Here is a 13167-nt window from a genome sequence, read left to right as displayed (position 1 = left end):
GCATGTTTTTGTCCCCAGGCTTTTCTGTAGCAACTACACTGGCTTCAGCTGGATAACAAATTGTCCTCGAATCCTTGGCATTGGAGCAAACATGTCAGTTCCCTGGTTATGCCTTCGTCACTGCTCAAAGTACCACACACTTTAACCTTCCTGCTCTTTCCATAGGCCTGGGTTTGTTCCGTATCCAGGAAACTTTATATGTTGTCTAAACTGAGCACCCCAGCAGGCTACAAGGCAGATGGCAGCTCAGGATTCAGAATGTTGACCAATTCCTACCTGGATCCACACCACCAAGCTGTACTCAGCCTGCCTGTGCAGAAATAGGAGCTAAGCCTCGTGGCTGATAGCTTTTTTAACTGCTACTCTCAGCAATGAGGAACTTCCCCAGCAGACAAGATTCAGAAGGGAACTGAAAAGGAAGCATATCAAGAGTGACCTAAGGGGATACACAGGTTTAACCAGATACTCAAGCCAATGAACCCCCAAGGCTCAGCTAAGCCAGGAGGAATTAAAAGAGCAGGTGTTGCTGACCTGACCTCGAGCCTTTGGGACCTGAGGTCACTAGGCCAGGACATCTAGACCCCACACCAGGTCTGCCTCCACGTCACTAGATTCTCATAAGAGGCTTCATACTTCAGCCAGGGAGAAAGCTAGTACACGCCTAAGGTAGTGCCTGAACCACATCATTCAATGCAGAACACATATGAAAAGAGCAAGCTACAGAGTATAAATTATGACACTATTTGTGGAAAAATAAGAGGGAGCAGGTAGGAATACATATAGGCTGACGCCATCTCTGCAAGGGAACACACCTGGCAGCACCGACTATCTCTGAACCCCTTTGTAGCTTTTGAATTTTGAAAGATGTGATATATAACCTTCAAAGAACAAATTAAAATTAAAGGCAAATGCGTAACGCTATAATCTTATTGTTATAAAAAATGCTCTATAAATCTGTGTGTGTACATAAAAAGCATTCTGGAAGAATACACAACTGTTAATACTGGGTTACTCCTGGGGAATGGGAGTAGGGGAAGTAAGAGACTTTCGTGTTTGGTTTTATACAGTCTGTGTTGTTTTGTTTCCAAAAGGCAGTACAGTCAGCCCTCTGTATCTACAGGTTCCATATCTATAGATTCAACCAACCAGATCAAAAATATTTGAAAAAAAAAAAAAGCCCAGAAAGTTCCAAAAAACAAAACTTGAATTTGCTGTACATGTGCAACTATTTATGTATAATTTACATTGTCTTTACAATGATTTACATTGTATTAGGTATTACAAGTAATCTAGAGATGATTTAAAGTATATGGGAGGATGTGCATAGGTTATATGAAAATACACCATTTTATTGTGACTTGAGCATCCGTGGAGTTTGGTATCTTGAGCATCCGTGGAGCATCCGTGGAGTTTGGTATCCACAGGGGGTCCTGGAACCAATCCCCTGTGGATACTGAGGGATGACTATACTACTTTCATAATTTTTACATAAAAAAAGAAACATCTTTAAGAACTGCAATCTCACCTCCAACAAGAACCTCTAAACTCCTCCTGTAGCATTTTTTCTGTCTGTCTCATGTTACTCAATCACATCTTATCCTGTGTTACAATTGTTTGTGTATAAGACTTATCTATTAAATGCTGGAGCAACTGCCACTGCAGCGTGTCCACCACTCAAGCTCCACTTTCCAAGGACAAAATTCTGTGGAAAAGAACTGTTAAAGCATAAAACAGCAGTCAAAATGGGAACAAAGCAATTACACAAGAACAAAATGATCAACCAAATTAAGAGTGAAAGGTAATCTTGTATTAATTAGCACAAACTGTTAGCAGTGGGGAATCATGACCAAGTTCAAAACAACACTGAAAACAGTCCTTCCCAGCAAGTGTGAGAATTCTAACAATCTGAATGTGCGCATGTGCTAGGAGTTTTGCAAAACTGCCAAGCAAATTGTGGCAGCCAGATTTCTCAGTAGAATTCAGTAAATCCTATTAGAGGACATGTTCTTTGTTTAGGAAAATTCCAGGGTGACCTCTGAGTGTTGAAAGAGAAGCTCCCTCTTGGACAAGGCCTGAGGGATAAAGAACCTGAATTTCTCTGTAAAATAAAAGCAGAGTTTGAGTTTCAGGGGAAATGGGAGGCTGTCCTAGAAAAATGAAGGTCATGTGAGGTGGTCCAGAAAGAAAGGGCTCAATACTAGACAGGTTGTGATGAGGAGAAGACCACCAGGAAATTGGGAAATTCTGGGAAGCAAGGGCATCTTAATTTTAAAAGCTATTTGCTCTGAAATAATATAATCCCTCTGTTGCCTGTAACAGACTGTCAAACAATATCACCCTGATGTGGGTGTATCCAGAGGGGGTAATCCAGAATGGAGCAAATGGGGTGGAAGGATCCCACAGGTCCATAATTCTCAATATGTAACACTCTTTCTAAAACCCTCAACTTGAGGGCCAGATTTATTCTTCTACCTGAAACAACCAAAACAAAAAATGGACAAAATACATGAAAAAAATGATACTAGATGGCAATATATGAATGATAGTGAACTATTAGAGAACTGCTGATACACGGGAGGGAGAAAAGCTACAGAGGAAAGACACAGAGAGGGGATCAAGAGATGAACAGAGAAAAACCAAAGCAAAAGGTGTTCAGAAAAGGAAGTTGTGCCACCCCCACCCAGAGAATCCACAAGGGATATGAGAACTGGGGTAGAACTGGATTTTTCACAGCACAAGGGATGGAGAACTCTATTTCTGCTTGAGGCTGATATCTAAATACCATCCTTATCTACCCTCTCTCTTTCTCTCTCTCTCTCCGCGTCCAATCTGTTAGCAAGTCTTGTCAGTTACAGCTTCAAAATCCATTCAGAATCCAACCATTTCTCATCACCTCCACTGCTACCACCCTAGCCCAGGCCACTATCAGCTCTTACCTGGACAACATCAAGAACCTCCTCACCTTCCTGTTTCCAATCTTACATGCCCCCAAGTCCCCATCCCAGTCTATTTTCCACACAGCAGTCAGTCAGAGAAACATTTATCACCTGACAGAAGAGGACAGTTACTTGTTTATTGTGTCTCCCCTTCTAAAAGGTAACCTCCATGAAGTCAAGGTCTTCTATTTCTGTTCATTGCTATATGCCCAGAGACTAGAATAGTGCCAATGTATATATAGTTAGTACCGAATCAATATTTGTTAAATGAACTACACAAGTTGTTATGGAACTGTACACCACATATCTCTAGGAAATGAATAAAGGAACTGCATTTTGTATCACTCTGTGGGCCTTCAGGAGGCCCAGGGATCTGCAAATCACATCTTGCTTTGTTGCCCGTCACTAAATCTACAATGGCTTGTACATAATGGTCACTGAATGAATAAACAAAAGGAATATAACATAGGTCTAATATCACATATAGTGCCTAGGCCTAGCCTGGGCAGAAGATGGATGCTTTTATATCTCGTGGCACAGGAATAAGATGACTGGTACAGAGTAGAGTTCATAAACAATATCAAGTCGAAAAGAAAATACACTATTGATAACATGGACCTAGCAAATTCTGTGCCAACTATGAGAAATACAGATATGATTAACATAATTTTTATCTTCAAGGACTAACATAATTTTAGTTATCTTCATCTCTACTAGTTTGTAAACAAGTACAAGTAACTCAGTGGTTCTACTAGAGATATATATAAGAAACATTTGGGAGGCACAAAGAAGGAAATCGTACCTTACCTGAGGAGGTCGAATGGTCAAGGAAAGATTTATGAAAAAGATTTTACTAGAGCTGAGTCTTATAAGGAAGAGTTTACCAGATGGGAAAAAACACATTTAGAGAAGAAGGCACAGTCTGTTTTGAAGGCATAACAGGCTTCCAGAGTGGTTCCTAGGAGGGAGTTAACAAAATATGGAAGGATATTCTGACATAAGACAGAAAAAAGTCACAAAGCTCTTCCCTTTAAGGACAGAGCCTATGCTTTTAAAAGTTCCTAGAGGGCTTCCCTGGTGGCGCAGTGGTTGAGAGTCCGCCTGCCGATGCAGGGGACATGGGTTCGTGCCACGGTCCGGGAAGATCCCACATGCCGCGGAGCGGCTGGGCCCGTGAGCCATGGCCACTGAGCCTGCGCATCCGGAGCCTGTGCTCCGCAATGGGAGAGGCCACAACAGTGAGAGGCCCACGTACCGCAAAAAAAAAAAAAAAGTTCCTAGACCCTCCTCTCAAGGTACCCACTTCCCCAATAAGATGTGACCTCCAAAGGGGGCTGACAGATTGAAAAACATCAAATAACAAAATCAGGGAGGGAACACAAACATATTTATTCCATCTAGGTCACTGGAGGACTTAAAACGTGTACTACTCAGCGCCCCCTATTATCAGCACCAACAAGGGAAGAACGTGCCTGAACAGCAAGCTCTACCCAAAGCCAGCCGATGGCTGCTGTGAGGTTCCCGCCAGTCAAGTCTCTTCCTCGTCATGCAGTTAATGAGGCTTCCTCCCTCGTAGCGAAGGGCTCCTTAACTCTAAATTCATTTTGCACAGAGAAGAGGAAAGAATCTGACATACTACTGATGGTTCCTCATTTAATTCATGACTTAAATCCTATCTCAGTATTTAACTATCTTTATTTTCTGATTAAAATAGAAAAAAAAGGGGGGCGGGGGGTAAGGGCAACAGAAATTACACTGTACTGATACAGAGACTTTAAATTCTAGTCAGAGTTAAGACCCATATTAAAGGTCAACTGATGGTTCCAAGGAAATAACTACATGGAGTCTGGTTGAGACATACATGAGTTGAGTCTTATTATTAGCCACAATAATGTAGGAAAACAGCTCTCAATGAAATTGGAGTCCACACTTGTCAGGCATGGGCAGGAGAAAGCCTGGAGAAATGGGTTCTCTCCATGCCCCCGTGACAAAGAAGGCTCCTGGTTTAATGGGAAGAGTAGCTCTGGTTCCCAGACGGTGTCCACAGCTCAAAGCCGAGTTTAGCAGTGGAATCGAGTGGAGAACTTAGGCGATACAGGCACAGTCAAGGGCTGGTCACTTGACTTGACTTCCACACCCTGGTACCTGCGTACTGGATTTGCCTTGTGTACCTGCAGAGTGAGAAAAATAAAGTTACCATTGATAAGGATGTTAGAGAACTACACTAATGGGTGTTTTTATTCCTCTTCTTGAGAACATTTTTGTATAGTTTTGCAAATCCCAGTCACTAATTTGGGGGTTGTGGGGAGGCAACACAGTCTAGCAGCAAAGCACAAGAGCTCTGGAGCTCAAGTAGGTTTCTATTCAGGTCTTGCTGGATCCCTCAGCTTGCACCTATCTCCAGTTTGACTGTTCAGTACTAGGGTATAACAGGGCTGTACTCAATTGCAGCAGAAAGGAGATACATGTTAAGAATTGGCCAGAGTACAATCTTAAGATTATTGAGTCTTAATATTCACCAAAAGCATGGACAAAAATAAATAAATAAAATAAAATAACCAAGAAGGGTTGCCAGGAGAAGGCATGGTCCCATCCATCCTTCTTACAGGACAAAATCAACCCTGAATCAAGCCAGATTAGTAGAGAGTTCTATGATACAGACAAACACAAGAGGCAGGATTCAAGTGCTGAAGAAAAGTCAAAACACTTGAGGCTGGTTTTGTGAGTACATCCAATCAGCATATGGTAGCTTGGATTTTGTCAGGAAGCTAGTCCCTTTAATAGTTTGTCCCTAGAGCCCTCCTGTGGCTAGTCACCTCTACAAACAGCTGTATCAGCTGCTGGCTTAGCACTTTTAGACAAAACCTCAACAACTTACATATTGCTATATTCATCCTTTTACTAAGCATATGAAATTCCATCTAAAACTGTGTTCTTCCTTATTAATGCAGTTAATGTGGCTTGCTGCCCTCCTAGTGAAAGGGTCCTTAATGTGAATTAAGCTTTCTTTTTGGATAACTAATATTTAAATCATTATCTAGTGTTAACATGGAAGGTCACCTGGAATGATATGCACTATAACTCCAAGGAATTTGAGTCAAGTATTAAGAGGAAAATGAAAATATAGTTGTCACACAATTCCCATGTCCTTCCCTACCTATGTATTCTAATTGTAAAACACATTGGTTTCCTTAAGCCTTAAGGCAATAATGAAAAGTTAAATAAACAGTCCTACAAATATATCACTGTGCACTGGTATAGCACCTGATGTCCTCCTTATTTAGACCCCTGGAAGAAATTCTGACTGAATTCAGGATCAAAGATAAATGTATTTTTTAAATAACTAGCTTGTCTATATCACTTAGCAGATCCATGGATCACAATGTACACATCTTTAGCCTAGTTCACTCCTCAACTTTGTCACCACCCCTGGTTTGTCTGGCTTCTCATTTTCACTCAACTTTGATGTATCCTTGGAGGCCACCTTAGATCCTTTCTGGAACAAGGCAAGGTACAGATAAAACAAAACAGATGCAACCATGGGTTAGTCAGCGCTCATGCTGCCCAGTTACCAGTTCTTTCCGTAGTCTGGCCAGCTCCTCCTTCTGTTGCTCTTCCTCCTGTTGCCTGGCCTCCTCCAACTGCTGGGCTTTCTGGGCTTCCACCTCAGCCATTCTCTTCTCCAGCTCCTGCCGCTCCTTGGCTCTCTTCTCAGTGGCCAGCTGAAAAGTTTCTTGAACTAGAGAACCAGAAAGGCCCTCTGAGTACAGAAACAGAGAGAATATTGGTGCACAAGCAAGACTTGCATAAACCTAGCCCCACAGATCCAGCAAGTGATAGATATGCATGGCAACAGAAAGGTGGAGCTCTAAGGAAGCCCAGTTGGGAGAAAGGTGGAGTAAACCACATACAAAAAGTCCTAAAATTTTAAGGGCCCCTATAAAACATCTAATTAGGAGAAAAGCAAGACCTACACAGGTAAAGTAGCTTGCTCAAAACTACATAGTGATTGTGAGAGAGATTTAGGAAAAGAATCCCACTTTTCTGAAACGCTGCGCAGTGCTTAAGGAATCAAATGTTTTCTATCTAAGGCTTGCTTTAGGGTGAACTCCAGAAAGAAGTCCTGGCTCTCCCTCACTTACTTGCTACTCTCTGGGTGGGGAAAGTAAAATTGTTGTTGAAATGCCAGGTGCTTGTTCTATGAATCTGACCCCAACACACTCTACAAATCAACATAGCTGCTGGATTCAATAAAGAGCTAGGGGAGAAAAAACTAGATCCCCTACAGGCAGATGCTTCTGGTTGACACAGCATCGTACTGACATAACTGAGTCCCAGGAAGTCTAACCATTCTGCCCCAATCCCCCAAGAATACATAAAATACTACCAGTAAGGGATTTTTTCTCTCTCTTAGGAACAAAGGGCTCCTGGGAGATGACGGTGTTTGGACGAGCCTTGAAGCAAGCTGCTTCTTTCTGCTGTTTTAGTTCTTCCTCCAGCTGTTAGAAAGAAAATCTGTCAGATAAGCAGCCACACTACTTTCCATAACTACCATCTCAATGACTCAAGTTCGAATGTATCTGAACAGTTTCATCTACAAAGACAGCAGGTGATTTAATCTAAACTCAATTAAAATCCCTTTTACATTAAGTAGATCAGACTAACAACATCTGAACCCACTGAGAACTAGAAAATACCTTTAAGATACTTTTAAGGCCTACTTAACACCACAAAAAATAAACAAGTAGACATTAATATACCCCTGGCTGTGATCACCTGTAAAGTATTCTCCCTCCCAACCCCAAAAAGAATCTAACCAGAATTTAGTCAAGCCTCTAGATCTGACTACTCATTTATAGGAAATACAGGAGATAGAGGAACATATTAATCAACACGTTGGGAATACAATGAGCAAAATCCAGATTGTAAAACCTATAGGAAAACTCTCGCCACTATTATTCAACATAGTTTTGGAAGTCCTAGCCATGGCAATGAGAGAAGAAAAAAAAATAAAAGGAATACAGATTGGAAAAGAAGAAGTAAAACTGTCACTGTTTGCAGATAACATGATACTATACATAGAGAATCCTAAAGATGCCACCAGAAAACTACTAGAGCTAATCAATGAATTTGGTAAAGCTTCAGGATACAAAATTGATGCACAGAAATCTCTTGCATTCCTATAAACTAATGATGAAAAATCTGAAAGAGAAATTAAGGAAACACTCCCATTTACCACTGCAATAAAAAGAATAAAATACCTAGGAATAAATCTACCTAGGGAGACAAAAGACCTGTATGCAGAAACTATAAGACACTGATGTAAAGATGATACAAACAGATGGAGAGATATACCATGTTCTTGGATTTGAAGAAAACATTGTGAAAATGACTATACTACACAAAGCAATCTACAGATTCAATGCAATCTCTATCAAATTACCAATGGCATTTTTTACAGAACTAGAACAAAAAATCTTAAAATTTGTATGGAGGCACAAAAGACCCCAAATAGCCAAAGCAGTCTTGAGGGAAAAAAACGGAGCTGGAGGAATCAGACTCCCTGACTTCAGACTATACTACAAAGCTACAGTAATCAAGACAATATGGTACTGGCACCAAAACAGAAATATAGATCAATGGAACAGGATAGAAAGCCCAGAGATAAACCCATGCACCTATGGTCAACTAATCTATGACAAAGGAGGCAAGGATATACAATGGAGAAAAGACAGTCTCTTCAATAAGTGGTGCTAGGAAAACTGGACAGCTACATGTAAAAGAATGAAATTAGAACACTCCCTAATACCATACACAAAAATAAACTCATAATGGATTAGAGACCTAAATGTAAGACAGGACACTATAAAACTCTTAGAGGAAAACATAGGAAGAACACTCTTTGACATAAATCACAGCAAGATCTTTTTTGATCCACCTCCTAGAATAATGGAAATAAAAACAAAAATAAACAAATGGGATCTGATGAAACTTAAAAGCTTTTGCAAAGCAAAGGAAACTACAAACAAGACGAAAAGACAACCCTCAGAATGGTAGAAAATATTTGCAAACGGACAAAGGATTAATCTCCAAAATATATAAACAGCTCATGCAGCTCAATGTTAAAAAAACAAACAACCCAATCCAAAAATGGCCAGAAGACCTAAACAGACATTTCTCCAAAGAAGACATACAGATGGCCAAGAAGCACATGAAAAGCTGCTCAACATTACTAATTATTAGAGAAATGCAAATCAAAACTACAGTGAGGTATCACCTCACACCAGATATAATGGACATCAAAAGAAAGTCTACAAACAACAAATGCTGGAGAGGGTGTGGAGAAAAGGGAACCCTCTTGCACTGCTGGTGGGAATGTAAATTGATACAGCCACTATGGAGAACAGTATGGTGGTTCCTTAAAAAACTAAAAATAGAATTACCATATGACACAGCAATCCCACTACTGGGCATATACCCAGAGAAAAGCATAATTCAAAAAGACACATGCACCCCAGTGTTCACTGCAGCACTATTTACAATAGCCAGGTCATGGAAGCAACCTAAATGCCCATCAACAGACGAATGGATAAAGAAGATGTGGTACATGTATACAATGGAATATTACTCAGCCATAAAAAGGAACAAAACTGGGTCATTTGTAGAGACATGGATGGATCTAGAGACTGCCATACAGAGTGAACTAAGTCAGAAAGAGAAAAACAAATATCATATATTAACGCATATATGTGGAACCTAGAAAAATGGTACAGATGAACCGGTTTGCAGGGCAGAAAGAGAGACACAGATATAAAGAACAAATGTATGGACACCAAGGGGGAAAGTCAGTGGGGGGTGGTGGTGGTGGTGGTGGGATAAATTGGGAAATTGAGATTGACATGTATACACTAATATGTATAAAATGGATAACTAGTAAGAACCAGCTGTATAAAAAAATAAAATTTTTTAAAAAATGGATGAAAATTAAAAATGAAATTCTATAAGGTCACCTATAATCCCACCATAAATAACTATTATTAACATTTTAGTGTATAACCCCTTTCATATCATATACATGTAAACACATATACTTTTAAAATAAATGGTCATATTATTCATATAAAAAAAACCGATAGGAAAAACAATCCAGTTTATTCAACATATAAAATGCAAGTAGAGCAGCCTTTAGATTAAAAGGGATTTAGAGATTTATCAAACAAATATAAAATGTGGACCTTTTCTGGATCCTGATTTGAACAATTCAACTGTTTAAAAAATGAGAGATTAGGGGATATATGAATGCTGACTATTTGTCATTATTAAGAAATTACTGTTAATCTTTTTAAGTATGATAATAGTATTGTGGTTATGAAATTCTTTTAATCCTTATATTTTAAAGTTACACATTGAAGTATTTTTGGATAAAATGAGATGACACCTAGGATTTGCTTCAAAGTAATCTTGTATAGGCAGAAGTATACAGTATAGAGATGAGTAGGTAGAAGTGAGGTGAAATAAGATTTTCCAAGTTTTGATCCCTAGAAAACCAGGTGACAGTTCATGGAAGTTCATTATACTATTCTACTTTTATGTATGACTGAAAAATTTAAAAAAATCTTTTTGTTATGGAAAATATCCCACATACAGACATTCTATGTCATGATCCTTGAACGAGAGATTCACTACTGCTTCCAAAGCAACTGTCCTAAGTTCTCCTAGAGAACAGTACCAACAGGGAGCCTATATTTAGTAACTTAAGCAATCATATCTCTTGGGCTTCAAGAGGGATGACTTTCTACAAACAAAGATTAGGCCAGAGCCCCTTTTGGACAGAGTCCAGAATAAGAGACAATATCAATACTGACAAATTTAGGGATTCAGGAGATTTTTTTCCAGACAGGGCAGAATTAGATCCAATTAAACCAGCCAACAACCAACTGACTGTTTTAAATCACCTGTCATCTATAAAGAGCAAATAGCACACTATGTTGCGAAAACAACATACCATATTGAGAATCTATTCTCAGTTTCTTATCAAAGCACCAACAGAAAGGAGTGAACATTTAATGAAGAAGTCTAATAAATGGAATAGATGAGATCTTTAAGAATCTCCTGACACAAAAAAAAGCCTAACAGTTCTCACATTCCCCAGGTGATCACTTACAGCAGAGATCAGCAAACTTAAGCCGCAAGCCAAATCCAGTTTGCAACCTCGTTTTGTATAGCCCTTGAGCTTAAAATGGCTTTTATATTTTTAAAGGGTTGAAACACACATACACAAAGAACATGTGACAGAGACCACCTGCACAACCTAAAATAATATATAGCAAACTTTTTAATAGAAAAAGTTTGCTGACCCCTGATTACAGTGACAGCCCCTAAAATAATTCGGTATGTTAGTTCCCAGAAGAAGTTCGGTGTAGTGGGTCTACCTATTGTAACAAATCAACAATCAAACAATTCACATTTTAGCTGCTCTCCCCATCCCCACCTGGTGCTTCCAAGTCTGTGCCTTCAGAGCACCTCTTCTGTCAGTCTCAAAGCAGAAAGGCTCAACCTGGGTTGTATTCTTCACCTTCTTCTCCGGCAGGTTAATGGTGTCAAAATGAGGCAAAGGAAGCGCCTTGAATTTGGGCACCTAACAGAAAAGAAAATGTAAGATTTAAGATAAGGCCTTTCTAGCCAGAAAGCAACAGCTGCTCCAGAATATTTGGATGAATCTAAAAAATAGGAAAGGCCAGTTTTCAAAGCAGCATGGTGTAGCAGAAAGAGTAATGGGTTCAAAAGGAAATCAAGGTTTTCCTCCCAATATTGCCAATAACTAGCAGCATGGTCATGGGCAAGTCACTTAAGCTCCTTGTGCCAGAATGGCACTTAAATAGCCTTATGAAGTATAAATAGGGCAAGTAATTTAATGGCACTTTAAATTACTTGCCCTATTTATACTTCATAAGGCTCTTAGAGGGATCAAAGGAAGTCAGTGATTTATAGTTAAAAGTGCAACATAAAAGATTACCTTTGAGGGATCAAAGAATAGTACTACGCTACTTGCAGAAATGGCAACACCTACCTCCCCTTTCTGCAGTTCTTTTATTTTCTTCTCCTTCTGTAACTGACGTTCTTTGTCTCGAGAATCAAAAGAGAAAGGGCATATTTCCACAGTTCTCCCCATTGGGACTTGGGGCTTAAAAGGCATTCCAAAATATGGCACAGGTTGAGCTCTTATCACTACTGGCTCCTCCTCTTCCTAAAGAAAAAAATGCAGTTTAGAAACAAGATTCCTCGCTCTCTCTCACCTCCTCTGAATGTGGAGTCAGAAGACATTATATGAGAGAAGTCATTAATTAAGGCAAGTCACTCAACCTCTCAGGTGTCTTAGCTTCCTTTTCTATCAAAGAGGGGTATCTACCAACTCTCCGGGGTGAAACCAGTGTGAAAGCATTTGATAAACTAACACAATTACTCTTAAAGGATCTAAAATTTTTCACAGGAAGGTTGTAAAAACTAAATGATATCAAACAGTTTGAATAAAATGAAGAACAGAAGAAAAGTACTAACCAAGCATATACCTTGGCCTCTTCTTTGACCCAGACTTCAGACTCCACTAAAACATGTGACTGGGAGTATTCCCAGTTGCCAAACCCAGAATAGGACCAAGTAAGTTGATTGGATTCAAGCTGGTAACATAAGATTACTGTGTGTTTTAGTTTCAAATGAACCTATAAAAAGGCTTATGTCTGAGATCTGCTGTAAAATTACCCTAACTCTGGATATTTATAGATAAAATGGGGGATGTAACAAGAAACTAGCCTGATCAATGACAGTTTATATATTCCAACTTCATGAACCATCACCACACAGTCACCTTTGCAACCCTTGGATTAATGGAGATAGTTAAGGACAGGGTGGATGTAACTGCTTAGTATGAATTTTAGAAGTCCCTCACTGAAAGGTGACAATAGCTGGGGCAAAATAGAGTATAGGTCTTGGGAACTTTTGATCCACGTCACAACAGGGTGATTTCCAATGCAACAGAAACAAACATAACTCCAATAAGTTACAACCAGTTACCACTGAAAGCCAAAAGATTCATACCCTTACTAACTACTTTGTTCTTAGAAGAGCAAAAACAGGTGATCAATAATTCATACCCACTGTTAAGACAACTCCAGACAAGAGTGATGGCCTTTGTATTCCACTAAGTTTAAGAAAGAATAATGCTTAGATTGAT

General features: G+C 39.5%; 1 protein-coding gene across 1 annotated transcript in view; it reads right to left on the bottom strand.

Moving 5' to 3' along the window:
• Positions 1 to 4334: 4334 nt before the first annotated feature.
• TPX2 (TPX2 microtubule nucleation factor) overlaps positions 4335 to 13167 on the bottom strand; it is a 55376-nt gene continuing 46543 nt past the window's right edge. The window contains exons 14-18 of the mRNA XM_079720080.1: positions 12007 to 12183; positions 11428 to 11574; positions 7324 to 7435; positions 6509 to 6696; positions 4335 to 5107 (exon numbers count right to left, since the gene is read on the bottom strand). Of these exons, the coding sequence (XP_079576206.1) occupies positions 4997 to 5107; positions 6509 to 6696; positions 7324 to 7435; positions 11428 to 11574; positions 12007 to 12183 (735 nt within the window). The 3' untranslated portion in view covers positions 4335 to 4996. The remainder of the gene's footprint in view (positions 5108 to 6508; positions 6697 to 7323; positions 7436 to 11427; positions 11575 to 12006; positions 12184 to 13167) is intronic.

The sequence above is a fragment of the Hyperoodon ampullatus genome, assembly GCF_949752795.1.
Source record: "Hyperoodon ampullatus genome assembly, chromosome: 14".
NCBI lineage: Eukaryota > Metazoa > Chordata > Mammalia > Artiodactyla > Ziphiidae > Hyperoodon > Hyperoodon ampullatus.
The sequence above is the reverse complement of the archived record's forward strand: the minus strand, read 5'-3'. Positions and strand labels throughout refer to the sequence as shown.